The 22,001-nt window shown below is 40.1% G+C and overlaps 1 protein-coding gene across 1 annotated transcript; it reads left to right on the top strand.

The window, feature by feature from the left end:
- The first annotated feature begins 15,068 nt into the window (after positions 1-15,068).
- On the top strand, positions 15,069-21,990 carry ube2d4 (ubiquitin-conjugating enzyme E2D 4 (putative)). The gene is made up of 7 exons (XM_022197736.2): positions 15,069-15,375; positions 16,959-17,022; positions 17,185-17,216; positions 17,313-17,390; positions 17,541-17,646; positions 19,121-19,214; positions 19,337-21,990. Exons 1-7 carry the CDS (start codon positions 15,352-15,354, stop codon positions 19,380-19,382), a joined length of 444 nt encoding a protein of 147 aa, XP_022053428.1. The 5' UTR covers positions 15,069-15,351; the 3' UTR covers positions 19,383-21,990.
- The last annotated feature ends 11 nt before the right edge of the window (positions 21,991-22,001 follow it).

Below are 22,001 nucleotides of genomic sequence, written 5' to 3'. Positions count from 1 at the left end.
ACCCTCGAGCCACCGCAGCCACCGTACAAACCGTGCAATTAAACGTCGGAGGGCGTTTTAACAGCAAAAAAAGAAGAGGCACTCCAAAAAAAAAAAAAAAAAAAACAAATCAATTAGCAGCATTGTTACGCGCGATTGTTGTTGTTTGCTGCGTTCGTGATCAAAAACAGTCACTCCATCTACCGCCGACTGCGAAGGCACAGCGCAATTAACACAATGAGCACAAATTATCTGCCTCCCTAATTATGTTTTATTAGTTTAACTAAACTTGAGCAGCAGCCTGTCATGTGGCGAGACCAGCTGATATTTCCAGTATTGTCGGTGCAGGCACCAGAGACCACACTGCCTCCATCTGGGTGGAAATGACAGGCCAGGATTTAGTGACAAACTCGTAATTACACACTTCTATGCAAATTGCACGTCTGTGTGTCCTGAAACAATACGCCGGGAAAGACAAAACGCAATAACACCTGGGATCAGCATGGGCTATTATGGCACAACTATAGGCGACAAGACTGAACATCCAGGCCTCCACTGACAGGACATGCCTGGCTCACTGCTCTCCCTCCCTCTCTCTCTCTGTACACAGAAGTACATTGGCCCATTGTTGATTTGAGGAACAGGATTGGAGGCCTGCTTCTGCAAGCAGTCTTGGAAGAACAAGGGAAGTGGTTACAACTGGTTTTTTTCTTTCTTTTTTAGTTCCTGCAATGCAACCTGCACATAAATATTAATAATAACCCTCATGCAAACGTGTGTTTTAAATCCATTAAAGAGAAATGCAGCGTTTGTTCACCAAAGCATTGAGAGATGTAACTCACATGAGTTTTGTTTTGGGTTTTTTTCAGCATTTTTCTGATTCTCTATCCTATCTTCACCTTTCTCTGTCCAAGTCCGATGGACTTCAGACTTTTCTTTAGTTTCTGATGCAATTCGACAGGCTTCCCTTATTTGAGAAAAGAAGTCATTGATGTTGTTGACTGCGTGTCAGCAGGCTGAGGGTTGACTGACAATTCAGCAGTGTCTCCACGGGCCTCATTAGATCCCCAGATTCCTACTGGGTGTTTGTGTGTGTGCTTGTCAGTGTGTGTATTTGTATTCAGTTAAAAGCACCATATACTGTAGTTGCATACCGCATCTTCTATGAAATGCATGCAGCGTAGTTACTGATATTGTGGGTTTCTTGTACACACAAATACACATTATTGCACTTGGATGTACACACACCAGGTGAATATTTGCCCTCAGGGCTACACATCATTGTGGGGTTTTTTTCTGAGGGGTGGGAGCGTCTACAGTATGCAGAGAATGTAACACAGCGAGTGTGTTTTCCAAATGATGCTCAGACTGCTTGTTGAGTTTGTTCATTCAAATCTATGATGCAACCTTTTAGTTTGACACTGACCTGAGATGTTGTTTTCCATACCCAAAACAAGCACAAAATAAAAAAAAAAAGTCTATTTTTTTTCCAAACGTATCACATCTCAGAGACGTAATGCACCGTGCATGTCCCAGCAGGTGTAATTACAATTATTCAGTGCTCATGCACCATAGCCTTATGAATGATTAATAAAGAAATCAAATATTAAAACAAGTCAACGCAGAAAAATAATAACGATGTGCATAAACAGTTGCTCAACAGGAATATCTTTTTAAATAATGACATTTCTCACAGACACAAGTTTCAGCAGTGTGCTGTTTGGCACCGCTGGCATGCAGAAAGTAGACAGTTGTTCGCAGTAAGCTGCAAAAGCACAGTCAGATGTAACAGTTATGTGAAAGTTTAAAAAAAATCCAGTGTGTCTGAAATGTTTGATTCTGATGTGACAAAGAAGCCTTTTCAAAAACAAACTATTAGAAAACAGCTGCTGTCGTCATCCTAAAGCTCATCAATTAGTTGATTTTTACCTACAAAACATAATTTTTCTGTGTATAGAAACTAGTATGTTAAGAAGATGATACATTTCAGGTGTCTAGGATTCATTTTGTGTTAGAGCAAGGAGCTACACTTTTGCTTTTTTAGAAAATCTGATAATCTAGCATTTCCTGAAAAATAACTTCCCCACACTTTGTACACATGGAAGAAGATTTTGTCTCCTTTATATTTACCTACGCAGCCTTCCTTCTCACTATGACTGCCTTGTTCTGCTGGGATTGGTTTTAACTGGGAGCTGATGAGGGGTCAGGAGAGATGCGAACAGCCACAATCTTAGCCTGGGGGCAGATCGACTGGTGGCCAGAAAATTTATTCAGAGGGTGCTGTCCCTGCATCTGCCTTACTTTGAAGTTGCTCTCTCAACTCTGGCATGTCGTACGTGACTGTGTGTTCAGGGGGGTTTTTTTCTCACTAAAGAGAGTGTGAAAAAGCAGAGATGGAGCAGTCGTGTGTGCCAGTACACATGTGTGCGTTTCTGTGCGTGATGTGTGTTTCGAGCAGCATGTGCTCGACGCATGTGTGTTTGTGCGGTGCTGTGTATGCGTGTGTGTTGTGTGTGTGTGTGCGCGTTTGATAGACGGTGAGAGTGGCGGAGAGAAAGCGGGAGAAGGGAGGAGAGAGAGGGAGCGTGCCAATCCATACTCGCTTTGGAGAATTCAAGGTCATCCTTTCATGTTTTGCCAACCATCGGTCAATCAGTTTCCAATCAAAGTGGTGCTTAATTCAGCAGTAATTCCCATCTCCTCATCACGTTTTCCCCTCACTGTTTCCGAGGTGTTAAAGCAGCTCCCTTGTCTTCTCTCTGATCTGCTGCAGTGTGTCCAACATGTCTTGCCAGGCCAAACCCACTCTGTCAAGTTCTCTAATAATACTAGTTAAAGTGTGCAGAGGACATGTCAGATCACACAATGTGCTACTGTTGCTTCCATCTATCTCACTTCGGGAGATTCAGGTCTCACTTTATTGTCTCTGAAGTGTGTCTTAGTCGTGCTCTTTCATTAATCCAAAGAGCCCTCCAGAATGTCTCCATTTCCTTTTTTTTTTTTTTTTTTTTACAGCTTGTGAATATAGAGTGAAGAACATTGTGCACCATGAATCTGGAGCAAATGTAATAGATGTGGTCTCCTATCTTAATTCTGCAAATCATATAAAGATGTATAGTATGTAAACATGTTGCTTTACATCTGTTCCCCTTCAGCATATTTAAATATTCAACATTTGTAATTTGTGTTGATTTACCCATTTTATGATATACATCACGTATGTACCAACTGTCCTGCAGACATGACCGAAGACAGGAAACTAAGCATCTCAACCAAAGGGCAGGATCCATTAGAGATGAACTTACACAACTCCTTTTTGCATCACCACTGTGCCATATTAGCTCACCTCCTCAGTCATCACACTAAGTCTGGATGGGAGTGCCTCGTGCAATCATGGATCTCACAAAAATAACCTCATATCCGTTTTAATCCACAGAAAGGTCCCCTTTCCAGGCTGGTATGGGCGTATATGGCATTTAAGACTGTGTGAGGATATGATTAGATGACAGTTTTTACTGCCTAAAGGGTGTAACTGAAACTCTAAACTGTGCAGAGAAGGGAAAATAAAAGACGGTGTTGCAAAGTTTTATTCTTGCTTTTCTCCCTCGCTCGGGTGTTTTGTTGCATTTGTTGTATCCCTTTCATGCCGAGTCCTGTTTTCAAGACAAGAAAGTGATTGTCTGCCAAAAAAAGAGGAAAAAAACTCAGCAATCTTGGAATAATGAAATGGGTGTTGACCGTGTTTACGTCTATATGGTCAAATAAAATGACAATGCTTAATTCAGTGAGACTGATTTAACATATTGCTGTAGTAAAGATAATAAATGAATGATGGACTGACACAAGGGGAAGTAATATTATAAGACTTAAAAATACATCAAACAGGTCCAAATGTTCCAGTGCAGATTTACATGCTTCCTAAGAAGTGCTCGCTCACACCTCTGGACTGAAATGCATGTTCATGTTTTCCTGTATTGCAGAGGATGCTTTTAAGGAGCATTATTTCTGCGAACTTCAAAGCCTGCCAAAAGCACTCTCCTTTTGGAGTGCGCAGCAGCTTGAAAATGTACTTATATTTTCCAAATGGACAGGAAGAGGCCCTCACTGGTATTGAGGTGATGCTAATGCAGTGTGGTGCTAGTTTTTCAGTGTAATATGGTTTACAGCACAAAAAATACAGCCTGTATTAAATAGTAATAGTCTTTTACAGGCTTGCTTTTATATCACCTTTAATTTCCCATAATTTTAACAACAAGAAGACAAATATACTTTTTCATTCTGCAGTGTATGTATGGAAACCTGGCTTTTATGGTTAAAGGAAAGAAAAGAAGCAATGCCAACAGGTCCTCATGGACACTATTTACTGCACTGCTCTACAATCTAACTGCCGTAATTGTCTAGAAAGCCTGAGTCAGACTCTTTCCAGATGCTGCGTCCACGTTTTCTGATATTCCCTGTTTTTTTATTGATCCAGTTAACATTATCGCTCACAAGGTCACAATCTTCAACTGTCTGTGTTTTCTCAGCTGAGGACGGCTCCTCGGAGGACTGGAGATTAGTTCCCGTGATGTAAAACCTGCCCAAGTACGAGCCTGTTGACTTTATTCAATATCTCCACCAGATTTTTATGAGCATTACGCAAATGAAATGGTTTGCATTATGTGTGAACCATACGTTCCACAGAGGCATGCATGGCAGCAGACAGCTGAAAGTAACCTGAGCGCCTCGGTCACTTATCAGCCCTGGCATCCCTGCCATTTCCCATAGCCATCTTCAAGCCAGAAGAATCCAGCCATTGTTTTCATCTCTGTGGGCCCTGTGTTAACTCAGCAGCCCTTCGCTGATTGTTGCAGAGATATTAAAGAAAATGGTAGATTTGTCTTTGTCCACATAACCCTGTCTCGTGACATCCAAGCTCTGTGTGCATGTGCGTGTTTGTGTGTTCAGGGGTTCTACTGATGCAGTAGCAGAGAGCAGCTGCACCTGCCCTGTATGTCAACAACAGGGTCTGGAGCAGACACTCAAGAAGAGAGGTGGCTTTCACACCACTGGCTTCACTGGAGCTGCTTACTTTCCAAAGACAACAATGCCCATGCTGCTGCACTGCACCACCGAGCTTTTAGGCTCTATAGGCTTGGCGCCTGCTCTGTGTGGCCTCAAGATTATCTCCCGACTGAGCCCTCTACATACAAGCTTATTGGACTTCCTCACGTCCCCTTGTTTTTGTGCCTCTAAAGTTTCCAGGATGCTTTTTGACTGTCTGTTTTACACATAGAGACAGGATCCCCCGTGGGGGTTGTTAGGAGGTTACAGGGGGGTAGTAAAGGGGTCAGGGAGAAACTGTCAGTCTATTTCCTTTCTCTGGCCTTGGGAAACTGCACCACAAGTCTTCTGCATATTTTTAGCGTCCTTGCTGGTTTTTGTCTTCGAGTATCCACAGGAGGAGATAAAGTTATTCCCAGTTCACGAGGGCTTTTGTTTTTCACATGGATTACTTATTATTAGTGTTGTCTTTTAGGTTTTTTTTTTTTTTTACAACCTACAGAATGACCACGTCCAGCACACAATCTGTCAGAATAATGCACAGGGTCTGGAAACCATCATCTTCATGTACTGGTCTGTAAATCTCTCTTCCATAGCATTGTTGCACAGCGCTCTGCCGGTGGTTGCCTCATACTTGAACATCAACAGCTGCTAATGTGTGTGTGTGTGTGTGTGTGTGTGTGTGTGTGTGTGTGTGTGTGTGTGTGTGTGTGTGTGTGTGTGTGTGTGTGTGTGTATTTTGAGCGTATGCATGCACATACACAGTCAGTAGAGACAAAGTTGTTATTGCAAAAGTATATTTTTGCATTTATAAAAAAAAGTCACGCTCAAATGAGGAGATTGAGAAATTCCACTTCCAAGAGTTGTTTACATCTTTGTTGGTTTGGGTTCAAATGATGGCATGACTAGATAAGATCATCTGTGTTTCTCTGGGGGGCAATCTTTTTTCTTGACTGTAAGTTGTGAGAAAGTGAACACTGTGTGTGGAAAGCAACGATGTACAGAATGGGTGACATATTATAGGAACATCCTGAACCCCTGACCCCTGCGGTGAGGGGATTAGGCGGCCCCGTTGTGCTGTGTGGGGGGTGTTTCACTGGGATTGTTTGGGTTCACTGTTTCCCTTAAAGAAAGGAGTCACTGCTAATCAATGCAAAGTTGTTCTGAGGGATCCCCTTTGTCCTCTGGCGAAACATTTCTACGTCGATAGGAGTTGTGTCTTTAAGAATGATAACGGCGCACGAGGGATCACTGTGGACGCTTTGATGAAAACGATGTGACTCCTATGCTGTGGCCTTCACAGTCACCAGACCGCAATCCAGTGGGAGATTTTGAACCGATGTGTTAGACAGCGCTCTCCAACAACATCGTCAAAACGCCCAAATGAGGGAATATCTTTTGGATGAGTGGTGTTTAAACCTTCCACTAGAGTTCCACTGACTTGCACAATCAATACCAAGGTGCATTGAAGCTGTTCTGGTCGTCCATCATCCATACAGATTCACCTTATGTTGCTCTTTCCTGTAATTTGCCTCCCATCTGTATTTTTCTGGCGCTCTGGATGCAGTTGCTAATACACAGGGTAAAATGGGTTCAGTGTACTGTTCGAGCGGAACTGAATCATGCTGACCAGATGCATCTGAACTCTTGAATCCTAAAAATTAAAATGATTGTGGAGGACTGTTTGTGCTAAAAGAGCCCTGCAAGTGAAATGGCATGAGATAGGTTGGATAATTAAACAAAGAGCACAACCCGGCTCTCTGTCTTCTTTGGCAAACTTTGCTCCAAGGTCGGGCCAGGTATTGAATGATTGCATTCAACTGAGAGAGCGAGCTTCTCTAAACCTGCTGGGCAGTCATGCTCATTTACATTCAGACAGCATTTGCAGAGAACCACCTGAACGGCCCAGATAATATTGCGCACAGACATGTCTTACCTGCTGCACCACATTTCTTCCTGTGTTATCTGCAAGTGCATCAACACCAGTCTCTCTCTCTCTCTCTCTCTCTCTCTCTCTGCATTGTGAACGACTTGATGTTCATCTGCGCCTGTTGAAATAGCTGAAGTGTCTGTGTAAAAATAATTTCAGCACCACCTTACATGGCATAGCGTAGCATGTACTTATTAACATTCTTTGTATTCTGGGGACAGTCGGTGTTTGTGTTGTCGCTCATGTGCTTCATAATACGTCACACGCACTTAGTACAGTGTGTCTTGTGAAACAGACTGTGGTGATAAAGGAGAATTGAGTTGTGAGGAAAAAGGGCTACTGTAAAATAGAAGATAAGCGACTTCAAGATGTAACAGAGAGCATGTTTAATCATATAAAAATGATCTTAACCAGACTGGAGTTCTTGCTTTCTAATTCCACAATGCAATTATCACTCAGTAAACTTAAAGGTACATGCCAATAATAATAAGTCATTTCTGTTTTGCTTTGGCCCACCTCGCTGTAATGCTTGACACCGCAGCTGCACTGTGCACTGTGGAAAACAAACAGTGAAGTGCAGCTGGGCTCCTCAAGACAGCGAAAGGGGAATTTTAATCCCATTTTTTTTTCTTTGGCACCAGTCAGATTTATTTGGTCATAAAGAAAGGAAAAGCACCCCACCATCTGAGAGGGATTGGGAAGTGAGAACGCAAATTATGCCAGAACCCCAGTTGCAGACTTAGAAACACAGCAGGTCAGGAAATGAATCCCCAACAGGTCAAAGTGCCCAAAACACAGAGGAGGCCAATTAAAGCAGATAGTGACACATTAGTGGGATACCCGGACAGCTCGGGATCAGCCTGACATCCTTACAGAAAACACCAGAAATCAACTAAATATGCTGCAGTGCAGGTTTTTACAGTGATATCATTCACAGTAACAGTTTTATCACCATGAGGCACACAAGCACTACAGCCAAGGGCTAACCTACACGTGTCTCTCATCCAGCCCTGCAGCGTGCTCTGAAAACAAACTATCCAGAGAGCCTCAAACCATTTCCAGCTGTCACGTCCCTGCTCCAGCAGTAGTCCTAACCTGATATGACGGGGCAAGGCGAGGTGAGGGTCAGGCCTCGAGGAGGATTCATAGCATGTAACTCACACTATGAGCATTATACTCATAATTGCCTGTGGTTGAAAAATGAAGATGGCCATGTGTTGCGCCTATTGTCTCTCAGGTTACCTTTATTACTTTCTCATCTTTCATCAGACGCTACAAGTCTTTATACAAACAATAACAAGGCAGAGAACAATGATACACCACAAATATGTAGCAGCAGATTGCAAGTGACTCAAGCACTGTACTGAACTATTTAAGTTGAAAATATACTCCAAAGATAATGTCTGGGCTCATTTTTTAAAATAACACAGCAGTTTTCATCAGTCTTTTTGAATTAGAACAACTTCTAATTCAGTTTAACCACCAGACAACACTGAGTCGGGGAATTAGCTCGTCCTCTGCAGTCAAACCTGTTGCTACGTTACACTGACTTAATAACTGGTGATATGAATACAGGTGAATGATTCATTATAATGAAGCTGTTTCAAGTAGTATTTTCTTGTTTTAAAAGGGGATTGTTTTTAGGTTTTGTGAACTTAATCACTGTAACTGAAAATACAAGCTTTTTAAGAAGGCAAAATTTAAAAATTGAAGTGGAGGACTTGAAATGATGACATCAAGGTGAGGAAAAAATTTCTTTATCAAGTTACTTCAACTTGAATTTAGTTTAAATATAAGCTAATGCAGAAATGTTGGTTTAAATTACACCAAATTTTAAGCTTTTTCATTTACCATCACTAGTATGCCACCCTGCCTCATTAAAATAATGTTTGCTGCTTAAAAGGTTTAACTGAATCTGTAAGTTTGAGTTTTAATCTTGCAACTGTACATTTATAATTCAGTGGTGGGAATAGGTCGCCTGAATTACTTTTTAGAGTGTTATGTACCACTAAAAGATTCAGTACGTTTTGCTGATTAACATTTTAAACCCAAAGAATAACATTGTTTAAGATTAAACTAACTAGTAGTGTATAAAATTATCTTTGGTTTGACAAAGTACCAGTAAAATACAGTAAACAAAATCAGCATGAATAAATCAATAATATAACATGTAAAGACATTTATCAACATAATAAATCCTATGGAGTATTTTTATACTATCATATCGCTGCTTTGCTTAAAGTAAAATATTCGAAGGCATCTCTTTTTGTGCAACTGCAATTATATTTAATAGTGTTAAAAAATAATGATCCATTTTTATCAGTGACTGTGAGGCATAGTGTGTCAGGCCATCTATGAATTCTTTGCCCTGTACATTAAATTTGCCAAATAGCAGCAGCTTTAAAAATAAACCATTTCAGTTTGGGAACAGATACAAATATGGATAGTAGGATCCTTTTTGCTGCTGGTTAGATGCTGCAGATGGCAACACAAGTAATACAGGGGAAAAAAGCTAATAAAAAGGAATGCAACAATCATCTGGAATACTGCTCACAGACTCCAGTTAGCTTAGCTCTATAAAAAAGATGAATGTGTCCCTGCGATTGTCCAGGGAATAGCACGTCAGCTCATCCCATTCCTCCACTATGCTGAAGAAGAGGACAGGCTGCAGGCCCTAGAGCTCTGTCTTTCAATGTGCAATAAAAAAAATAGACTATGCTGCTTAAAAAGCCTTAAAAAATAAACGTCAGTGAAATATGAACTTGAACTCAAACAGATACACACCTTCAATCCTTGCTGAAGGTACAAGATGTTTCCACCCCAGTTTTACTACCATACACTATAAGTGACATGTTTAATTGGGGCAGCAAAAGCGGTATTTATCTGGCTCTTTATGTGTAAAAGGTCACTGCAATCAGTAGCATCTATCTGCTCCATAGTCGCAGCCAGTGTTTAGGCTCCGTCTGTGGTTAAAGTATAACATTTGTGTGGTGGAAACGCTACAATACAACCACCCCTTTCTTGGCAGTTTTTTTTTTTCTTTAATGATATGCCTCACCCTCTGTTAGCCGCTTAGATTGAATTTCCCCTTTTTGGATGGGAAAGCATGTGGACTATCCATTGAAGACATGCAGAGAACGCACACGAGGAACAGAGCTCCAAACATGTACTAAAGCCACTCAGGATGTTCAATATGAAAAAGTCAGTTGGAGCATTGTCCTGATTTCATTTCCTGAATCTCTTGATAATGACTGGGGGGGGGGGGGGTTTGAATGAAAAACGGTGTGACAAAGAGAAGCTGTAAAAAGAGGTAATTTCAAGGTTTTTTTGTTTTTAAATGGGTGTTTGTAAGTGTATGTGGGTAGTTCTTTATCAAGCCTCACTATCCAACCTCTTACCTCTCCTTTTGGGCCTTTAGGAGCATCCTGTGACCTCCGACCTCCCGGACAATAGAGGCCAGGACGTTTCCCAGTGAGCGGCGATGGAGCCAACAACAGGAACATGAGGGGTGCTCCTGGGAAACATACTGTTTATTGTGCAGCAGGATGGACAGCCCCCCATGTCCCAGTCACTTACTTTCACACACAATCACAGACACCAGCTACACACCTCTGTACAGTAAAAATCCTGTCAAACAACAGGTGGCTGCTTTAAAAGTTCAACTGTGCAGCAGCAGTAATACTCAAATGTCCCATATCTTGTGGAAAAAAAAAGAGGTGTGCATGTGCGACTGTGTGTGCTTGGGTGTAAGAAAAGTATAAAGATAACAAGGATAGTTCCATTTCACCCAAGTCACAAAATATTACCACATGTTGCAACTATGGAGATACTTTCTCTCTGCTTCTTTTATCTTTTTTGTTGTTGTCCCACAAATCAACTCATAGTGTTCCAGTATGCAGTCAATAGTAAGACTGTACACGGTGTTTGAGCTGCTTTTCCCTTTCATTTCTGCACCAACTCGGATGGCTGCAGATAATAAGTTTATATTTAGTCAGACTTTCTATTTGATAACAGTACCAAGCCATTTGTTGGTGCTGCCACTGCCTGTCTGTTTCAGAGGAAATCCCTCCTTTGTCTCTCAAGGAAGCTCAGCAAACTGGGAAAACCTGAATTTGTCATCAGAACTCAAACAGCTGGAACACATTTGATTAGGGAGAGTCATCGCTAAATGTATTAGTCAACACTCCAGACTAGTTATTACCTACGCTCTTGAGACTACTCATTGCAAGAGCAGCACAGTAAAACTGTTTCCAGAGCTGTCAATCACCATGCCAGAAGTGTGGTGCAACTCAGAGACACAGAAGGCCCTGGGGACGGCTCTATAAGTGCTTAACCCCTACGGATTACTGGTTCTTTGTGACTATATGTGTGGTTTGTGTCTGTGCTCCACATGATGTACATCTGATAAGGGTGGATCAGAGGGGATAGTCACGGGGGACTGGATCTGAGATCATTCTTTTTGCTCTCTGGAGAGACATTAAATCATGATAATCAGAGACGAATAAGCCATAAATCATTTTGTAGAAGGAATCCGTAACACAGGCTTGCTGGCTTTTGAGAGGCACAAGAAAACACGGTTGTTGTAGTGGCAAGAATGTTTTCATATCAACATCGCCGAATGTTGTTTGGCGCTATAGTTTTTATCCAATTGTGGAAAGAAGTCTGGATAAGAACTTTACAATTTCTACTTTTTCCCATCTACTTAGTGCACATCTGCCACATTTGATTTAAAGCACTTCTCAGGTCACTGTGTTTATTTTCCCACTTACTGTGTGATGCTACAGGCAAAACACATAAAACACTTTAAGCACCACTCTTCACAATCAGTGTTTGTATTCTTGACACTTCTTGAAAAAAATGTAAAACTCTTATTCAGCAAACAAGTCATCTGTCAGCATGTTACTTTAACCAGGTACGGTCTGTGAAACCACTAAAATGAAGTAATGTTTTTGTGCTAGAATGCCTGCTTGTAAATGAGAAATTTCATGCAATGAAACCTGCTGAGTACTCTACTGCCACAGTTATAGCATATAATGCCATTTAATAAGCACATCCTTGAAGCTATAAATGTTTATGTGCTTGCATCATGTAAACCCTGTAGGCCAAAAAAACCAAGCCGTCTTGTGCCAGCTTGTTTTTTTAATGTCCGTGAAGAACACAAGAGGAAGCAGCAGACAGCTCTTTTAATGGACTTTTATGTATTGATCCAAGTTGTAAAATGCACTAATACTGATACCAGTGAAAGCAAAAGGAGGATTTGAGGAGTAATTTGGAGATTTTCCAGGTCAAAGGCCACCTTAACACTGACAAGCAAAATCAAATCACAGCTAAGGAAATGAGCCATGAAACACTGATTGCTCCATATATAATGACCCTTTTTCCAGTTGCTTAGCTCAAGAATTATTTGATTGTGCAGAGTGCTGACTTCACTGCAAACATGAGCACTGCTTGCACATATTGCCTGAGCGCATAATCAAATCAAGACCATTGATACAAGGAGTGAACAAATATCTCTTAGTATGCGGGAACAATGGATCTTTGTTCCATAAGAGAGCCCTCAGAAAGCTAATAGACTGACCGAAGGTAGAACACCTCTGGGGACTGTGAGCCCAGCTTGTGCTCAGCATTAATTGGTGGTGCTTTTATTGGATAATTTAGACATTAGCAAGAGTCATTTAAGTTAATTTTGAAAATGACAGTGAGCATATGTGCTTTGTCATGGCAACTATGGGAAAATGGTCATGGAGTGGAACATACTTAAGCTCAGACACAGCTTTAACATAATTGGCACAATAAGTAGAATGCCTTCTGTTATACAATTGGACTTCTGCTAATGATGATTCATGTGACCAAAAAGACAGATCACTGGAGTCTGCTGAGCCCATGGTTTCAAATAACATCACTATAGGCTATATTCCTCATGAGACAGGTCAGCTAAGCTCTTTCCCCCACCCATATCATCCCAGTTCTGACACATTCACACCTTGGGTCATACATCAGTTTGGAACTTGGGGCAGCAGTCGTGTAACTAAAAACTCAACTTCTGGGTATCGGTGGGGAATTCCCCACACAGGCCAGCAATGCTTTATCGAAACAAATACATTTGTTGCTTATTGCTTTGAACTTTTACAAAGCAGCATGCACCCCATAACTGCAGCAATCACTGGAGTCTAGAAGCAACAAAGCCTATAGGTTAAAGTACACAGTAGCAAGCAAATCAATGTGATTTGAGATTTCAGAGGAAACTGGGTGTCCGTGGGAGGGTTTGTGAATGAAGGCTTCAAAGCCAACAAAGTGTGGGCTTGACTCTGTCTGAAAACCTCATGCTGATAAATGGCCTCTCCAAGTAGACAAACTCAGAACACAAGGCCCCTGCTGCACAAGACCCAAACAGCTACCTCTGCTCCTAGCTGAATCTGATTACAGGCAAGCCCTGAGGACAGGCAGGTCATTGAGAGCACAGAGATGAGCAAACAATAAGATATTATCTAAAGGAATCTTCAGTTTTCCAAAGGAAAATGGTCCCTCTCAGTGTCACATTGACGATAGGATCCTCAACCTGACACTGAATCAGCCATTTAAGAAGAATGAACACTGCGTCCCATTCATACATACTCACTAAAATAATGAGAGCTCTTTTTTCACCCTTGTTTAAGACATATAAAGGGAAGCTCATGAGGCTTTGCGAGACAAGGCTGTGCAGAAACCGGAGCATGCAGCTGACTCAGATGAATATGCCTTTACAGTGATTGGGTATTGAATGAACAATTCTATAGTCTTTTTTTCTATTCTTTTTGTGTGTGCAAATAATACATGTGTTTGCCTTCATTGTACTTTGCTGATGCATTGTCATGCACTTCTGCATTTGAAAAAAAATGAAAGTAAAATAAATAAAATGATTCTGATCACGCAATCTTCAGTTCAAAAAATTTGACCTGTAAATCTTGCAAAAGCACTCTTTAGTCAGAGCTATACTTACTACCTGATCTATGCTGGCCATGTTGTTTCCATGTGTTTTTGTTCTTTTCAAACAGTGACATCTTGTGGACACCTGGCCTTAGTTATTGTGTTGAAATCAGAATGCAGAATGATATTTCATGCAATGTTGATCCTGCTAAATTCACACTGTCTTCCTCTGTGAACTTGATCAAATTAATGATTGTATTGATCCGGATGATGCTTAAATTATACTAAGAGTTTTTAAAGCGATTAAAATAATATTAAGCAAATAAATAAGTACTGAATGTCAAAAAAGAAGTTTATTTAAAGCACATTTAAAGTGACAGTTGTGTTGAATTGCTTTCCACTAGAAAAAATAAGACTGGTGTTACAAATTAACCTAACAAGCCTAAATATTGAGGTTACAGTGTTATTTATTGTATGAATATACTTGAATAATCTAAACTTTAAGGATTAAGAGCCTACAAAAGTATTTATGTATACTAGTTTACCTGACTATAGCAAATATTGGACTGGAACCATAAAAGCATTATTGACTGTGGAAATGAACCTAACGAATTTAAATATTAAGGTCGAGAGCCTACAGTATTATTTCATAGAGATTAATATTAAAAATTTAAAACTCTTGTCGCAATCAAACTAAAATAGACATAAAAATCCACCAAATTCAAGGATTCCCTGGATTTGCTATGAATATTTTTTTCTTTTTCATTTTATTATTATTATTTGGATTATTATTATTTATGTATTTTCCTTTAAAAAGGCATGTTTGAGTGCTCCAGAGAGCACATAAGTGGTATTAACAAATTTCTAAAAAAAACCAAACAAACAAAAAACAACCAATAATAATAATAAAAAGCGCTTGTATGAAATTTCAGCTCATAAAATTCAATTTAGACCTCAAAGTAAAAGACCATATATAGCTGTTGAAAAAAGAAGCTTTAGGATTTAATTGTGTGAGCTTGCAGATAATTAGTCATTTAATTCTGATTTTATTAACCATATTGTGACAATACTGTTTCTTCTTGTTTTTTAAAGGTTTATTTTGAACAATTGGTATAGCCTAAATATCTTATTTGAACTGCTGTAGAATAAGTAAGTGTATTTTGAACTACAACGATGGAAGTTGTGCCAAGTTGACACATCTCGCGATATTACCAAACACTGCCAGGCACCAAGAGGAGTTGGGATGAGAGGAGAGAGAGGCAGCAAAATATCTCGGTTGTGCTGTAGTAGTCTAAAGAAAGATCAACATATAGCACACAACTGGTCGCATAGGTTGTACTAGAAACCAAAAGCCCCAAGCCTGCTATATGTCAGACGTGATTTCCTAACTGTGCGTAACGTGAGATTTGGAAGTACGCGGCCACAGAAGCCACATTGTATGTGTAAAGTGCTAACTGTTAGCTGACAGGCTACCTAGCATAGCCATTGAAGCAATGGCGTTGAAAAGAATTCAGAAGGTGAGTGTATATTTCCTTAATGTGCCAGCCATACATCACAGCCGATGCATTTTTCAGACTTTCACACCCTGTGTGGAAATGCAGCCTGTGTGTAACCTTGTCTGTAGGTCGATTTAGCCGCATTAGCTCGCATTTTTGTGCTCCTTTGTAAAATAATTCACAGACAAAGACCAGCTAACTCAGTGGTGGCCCTGTTGGTGCATTGCTACACTAAGTGGCTATCAATAACCACCACAACAGCGCTATTGTTTTGACAGCCACCGTTTGTTTGTGATGAATATTTGTCTTTTCTTTCTGTTGTGTTGCTACAGGCGCTATATCAGCGCTTGAGGAAAAGGTGGCTAGCGTTAACTAAACTAATATCGCAGTGCAACGTTAGGTTAGCTAATGTTAGTGTGTGTGGTTTGGTTGGTTGTACATGATGTGCCATTGAGTCATTAGCTTGCCCATTGTCTTTATACGTGGTGTTGGTCACTAAAACTGTGGCTGATGATGAGTCTGGTCTCTGAATGACAGCTGCTCGATGCCAAAATTGAACCCTAGTGTCAGTGTTGCCATATATGGAATGGCAAATGGGGCACTGGAGCAGGCCACGGTGTGTATTTATATAACAGAATAGATAGGCTTCCTTTCAAGAGATGTTAAATAACGGGCTTAATTTCTATTTAACCATCTGTTGGTTTGCTGTTTGTGTCATTATATGGATGGTGTGCGATGGGGCTCGATCATGGATTCTTCAACCGGACACAAGTGCACACTAGTTTATTCCTATTCACTGATTATCTCTGTAAACTGTGTTTGTTCCTTTTGATTGAGCAGTGCAATCTTTGCAGTTGATGTTCATGAGCTAAACTGAACTGATGACTAAAATGTTGATGAAGTCAACTTCCCTTTAACCACCATATGTCACCGTCCCTGGATCATGACTGTAATGCAAGCATGGGTGCCTCTGAAAAGTCTCAAAATATCAGGTTGAACCCGCCCAAAATGTCACGCAACCTTATCTAAGTTTCAAAGATGCTACTATACTTAAGTTTCAGTCTTTCAGAATAGGCGGAGAGTATTTAAGAATAGATCTAATTATTCCATAGTCAGTTATTTGTACATGCAGTTCATCTGAACAATAATGGAGAAATTACGATAACACATTCATAAACCAAGAGTAGTAAATATAAAATACACAGGCAAATAGCAGTGCCTGATAGAAGAGTAATGAATTTTAGACAGTGAAGTAAAAAAACATGAAGCTAAAATGATACGAGTAAGAAGTAATTCTGGAAATGCTACTGAAGCAATAAATTAATGTTGCACATAAAACTGAATCATTGCACACAATACTGAAACTGATATTGCACCTAGTATTGGGAAAGTAATATTGCAAATGATATTGATTTTATTGTTCAGTGTTGAGTCTGATGCTGATGAGGATCCAGCATCAGCATATTTTCTTAAGTACTCCTGTGCTTAATCAGCTCAGTACAAAAGCATATAAAGCACTCATGCTGTTTGCAAAATCAATTTAAAATGTATTTGAGTTCTAGTAAAGTCATGGCTGATTCTCCATGTGATTGTCTGCTCTTTAGGAACTGTCAGACCTGCAGAGGGACCCTCCTGCCCAGTGCTCTGCTGGGCCAGTCGGAGATGATTGTAAGTAGTTGGAAGATTGCTGCATCAGTGGATTCCTAAAAATAATATCTTCCTGCTATGTGTAAATATCTTTATATGATTACATCAGCAGAGTTTTGAAGTGTACATTCAGAATTTGCATCCAAATATAAGTACTATTAATATTCTTTTTTATTTTTTTAGTGTTTCATTGGCAGGCAACAATAATGGGACCGGTAAGTAACATATTATCTCATTGTGAGTAAAATATGCGGCTTAAATAGTGAAATCACTGCTAACAAGTTAAACCTGTTTCTGTTTTTTTATAACAGAGTGACAGCCCATATCAGAGTGGAGTGTTTTTCCTCACCATTCACTTCCCGACAGATTACCCATTCAAACCACCAAAAGTAAGTAAGGATTGGATTAATGTGTGGCATTTTGAAACACAATATTTCAGCTCAGTTGAACTATTTGTCTTTGTTACCCTTTGTGTTCCACCGTTGCAAAGGTGAATGGGTTTACTGGAAGAATTCAACATTTTTCATGTTTTGGCACAGGTTGCATTCACAACAAAAATATACCACCCGAATATCAACAGCAATGGGAGTATTTGTCTGGACATACTGAGGTCACAGTGGTCACCTGCACTTACAGTATCAAAAGGTAAGCAATAGTACAAGATTTACTCCTGTGTGTTAACCTTTTATTTTTTTACTAAAACAGTTACTAGAGCCCAGTCTCTGTCACAGCTACACATAATTAGTGTAAGATAATTCATTATACTGGTTATAATTTCTGCCTTTAGAATGTAGTGTTGAGGAAGTGGTCACATTCACTATTCATACATTTAAGATGCATTTTAAGAGACAAACAGTTCACACAAATAACTTTTTTGTAATTGACGGCACAAGTTTTACAAAAAAAAGATGCAAAACACTGCATTTGGTGAGACAATTAAAATCCAGATGCTGAAACCTCGATTTAAGATTGCCCAAATAGCTCAACTGGTTGAGTGGGCGACCCATAAACAAGGGCTATACTTCACAACACAGTTGCCTGGATTCGATTCCAGTTCACGGCCCTTTGCTGCAGGTCTTCCCCTCATTCTTCTCTACTTTCCTGTCTGCCTCTCACCTTAACTTGTCAAATAAATCCAAAAATGGCCCAAAAAAACCCTTTAAAAAGTTGCCATTTTAAGTGAACTATATCTTATGTTGCTGTATCTAAGTGTGTTATCTTCAGATCAGATTGCACAGCTAGCCCCAGCACAACCTGCCTCGTGCTGCCCTACCTGCAGGCTGGCCGGGTTCTTCTTGTTGCATCCCTCCATGTCTTTCAGCCACTTAGTCTGTCATTCGGTGGATGGACTCCAACTCCACCATCTTGGACTGCAGCTGGCGATGGTAGTCTGCTCTCCAGGAGAGCCACAGCGAGCTGGAAGGCCACTCCAACCAGATGGAGAACTGGTTCTTTTGCTGCTACACCAAGCTCACAGTCACGGTCAGAACAAAGATGCCATAATGTCCGCCGATGATGAGAAACGACCGCCGTAGCCAGCTTCAGTCCAAGATGGTGGAGTTGGACTCCATCCATGGAATAGGGGACTCTTTGGAGAGGCAGCAACATTACATGTTATTTTTGTAATTAATAATATTGTCAAAAATGTAGCTGCTTTATTTGTCACAACGGTGACCTGGGCAGTCTGCAGGCAAGTAAACATGAGTCAAGACAGGCCAGAGCTAGCTGGCTAGTCAGTGATTGAAGTTTAAAAAATAAAATGCTTATATATGGCACTACTCGGTAAAGGTTTTACCTTTGACTTTTGGTTGTGAAATTTGATACTGCAGACAAATCTTGCTTTACATTTAGACTCTTCTATGCCCTCATGTAGTAACGAAGTTCTTAAATATGTATTGTACGCATAGAAAATGCAGTTCGACTGCATAAATTGATGTTTAGAAATCTTCAATACTGATGATTTCAGATGTCAAAGTCACATCTCTCTATGCCTGTTTACGTCCGCTAAAACAAATAAGTGGCCTCTACTCCTCCTCTATCCAGAGCGCCCACTGATTGTCTTATTGAGGTTCTGCTCTCGTATTCTTAAACTTTAACTCTCTGATTCATTCTTCCACAGTATTATTGTCTATCTGCTCTCTTCTTTGTGATCCAAACCCGGATGACCCACTGGTACCAGAGATCGCCCATACGTACAAGGCTGACAGAGAAAAGTGAGTGTAAACATGCAAGCATTTCTTTAAATTTACCTTACTTGTCATGTTATCTCTTACTATGAGCGATAAAATTCTTAGTTCACCTTAAAGCCATTCCAAACTCTGCATGTGTGTTACAGGTACAACAAATTAGCGAGAGAATGGACACAGAAGTATGCAATGTGAGAATACCAGGGAGATCAAAATACAAATGAGAACAAAAGAAACACAAATGATTTGTAACTTGAGGCAAATGAGCGACAGAGGGGAAAAAAAAAAACTAACCAACAGCCCACCTTTTGGAGGAGGAAGCGATACAATGAGGTACAGTGCCAGTTGGCTTTCCGTGTGCTGAGCTGCTACCGTGTGCTGTCCTTCATGACTTGTATGGATCTGCTGAGCAGGACCTGATGGACTCCTTAAAGCACTCCCATATGGAATACCGGAAACTCTCCACAGTCTCCACACTCAGACTTCAAACTGTTACTCCTGCTATTGTGATTTTCACCATCGTCATTGCTATCCGTACTCATCGTTTTCACTGTCGATGATTCATATCGTACTACTCAGAAGCAAAATTTTTGAATGATTTAGGAGATCGGTTCTCCCTTCATTTCAGAGGTACTGTGTGTGTCCCACTAGATGTCTTGTTTTTACTGTATCTTCATGCATTTAGTGGCCTTTCTGTGTTGGTGTTTTTTTTCTTCACACGGTATATGTGCAATTGAGGCAGAATGTTCCCTGTTGAACACAAAATGGTGCAGTGCCATTACCAGCAGCTGATCTGTTGGCACAAACTGTCTCTACCCCGAAACAATGTGAAAGATGCAAAGCATGATCGGTCTTTATCATTCACTGCATTTGAAATTTTCAACAGTATTTAGCGGTTCTGAAGAACCTGGAGAGCTGCAGTTTACAGCTAGCAGGCCCTGACTCCACAGGAAGATTGTCCTCTTCTGTTTTTCTCACACATGCTGTCATTGCTCTTACATCTTGTGTAAGCAAACATCAACGGCTGGTGTACATAGTGCACAAAATACTACTGTTGTCTGACTTGTTACTTGTCGTATAGCTATGAACATAGCTACTGTTAGGCATACATAGCTAAGCTGTGTGCCACCTCCTCAGTACAGTTACTCAGGTATCGAACCAAATCATCAGCCTTTACATGCAGTGACCCATGGTGAGAAAAATGTCCAGGGCCCATATCATCAGACTTCTAAAAATAGCACTAAGCTCTGCTGGTTTGTTCACACTAGAAAAGAGCTTATGCTTCCTGAAGAGGCAACATGATGGTCTGTGTTGCCCATAAATATGCTGTTCAAGAGGTACTGTCACTCTCATTGCTCTCCAGTTCTTTTCATCACTATTGACATTCTTAACAACACTTGGATGTGAACAGCTATTAAATGATGCTGTCAAACATGTTCATGCTACTGTTTTACTAAAATGAAATGGCCTTCGGTTACAGCTGGTGCCCCTCGGACTGAAAATAGGAACTTGAAGAGACTTGACATTTGGCAGTTTCTAGTCGTTTGATGATCTAGTTACTTGAGGTGAATTAATACAGTGACTTGCGATGACAGTTTCATCTGCTTTAAATATCAGGTGATGTGAAGCTTCGTGTTTATTTATGTTCATATTCACGATTGGGTCTGCAAACTGTTGTTTTGTTTTTGGGATTATTAATCAACACTGACGGGGAAAAAAACATTTGTGACTTTTTGTATTGTATCTTTGAAAGCTTTAGTTTTAGGCTTTTTTTTTCATTCGTGTCACGAGAATTGAACATGATTGTGATGTGTCATAATGTAATAGTTTTAGTATAACCCATTGTAACTTGGATAAAGTAGATAGGAAACATGATTTTTTTTTTTTTTTCAAAATCATGGCTCAATGTGCTGATGCTGCCAATATAAAGGGAATTATTGAATAGTATAAGGTGGGAGAAGTTTTGCTGTTGAGGTATTACTAAGTGGATTCATCAGGAAAGGTACTTAGTGAAGCATGATGACTTTAGAAGCTTTGATTGTAGAACTAACACCATGATTTAGGCACTGAATATAGATTTTCATCATTAGCTGCTGTAGCGAAAATTGTCACAAAAAAAACTTGTCCTGAAATACAGTATATACTAAAATGTTTTTAAAAAATATATCCTCTAAGCGCAGTGAAACAGATTTCGCTGCGAGACCTCAATTGTCATACAACTAGTGGAATCCTTGTGTACATTGTTTTTGTTCATCTGGCTATTTATTTATTTGAAAGCTGAGTATCTTCCAACCGTACGACTGAATGCAGCCTCAATTCATCATGCGACTGATGCTACTTTGACTTCCCTCGTCCAGTGTGCTCAATAGAGTTTATATAGGCAGCTTGGCATGCTTTGCACTCTGGAGAACCTTCTCACAGCCATTTGCCAGATATCAGGGATTTCGTTACAATTCATCTGCCTAACACCTCTGACTAAAAATTTTAGCCTTAACCCTCATTTTGTACATATATATAGAGAGAACATGTCATAAACTGTAAATTTGCTATCAGGGCTGTATCCCCAAAATGGGTGATTCATTTCATTATGAAAACCTGCTTGAACAATACCAATATTTTGTTTTGAAAAAAAAAATTCAGCCTGGCTTTCACTGAATGCAGGACCAGCCTTCATGCATCTAAAAAAAATTGGAATATGTGTGCTTCAACTGCCATCATGAACATCCACATGGCTTCACATAGCCTACACAAGATAACTATTTACCATGTTATATAACATATGAATAAAGCTCATCTTGGTTTATCACTGTTTGC

Source organism: Acanthochromis polyacanthus, chromosome 7 (genome assembly GCF_021347895.1).
Source record: "Acanthochromis polyacanthus isolate Apoly-LR-REF ecotype Palm Island chromosome 7, KAUST_Apoly_ChrSc, whole genome shotgun sequence".
In the NCBI taxonomy this organism is placed as follows: domain Eukaryota; kingdom Metazoa; phylum Chordata; class Actinopteri; family Pomacentridae; genus Acanthochromis; species Acanthochromis polyacanthus.
This window is presented reverse-complemented; position numbering and strand designations above follow the sequence as displayed.

Bases quoted from the DNA above. Each gene is read 5' to 3' on its own strand.
- ube2d4 (XM_022197736.2), top strand. From the start codon at position 15,352: ATGGCGTTGAAAAGAATTCAGAAG. The intron at 15,376-16,958 runs GTGAGTGTATAT...TCTGCTCTTTAG, and splicing joins CGTTGAAAAGAATTCAGAAG to GAACTGTCAGACCTGCAGAG. The intron at 17,217-17,312 runs GTAAGTAACATA...TTTTTATAACAG, and splicing joins AGGCAACAATAATGGGACCG to AGTGACAGCCCATATCAGAG.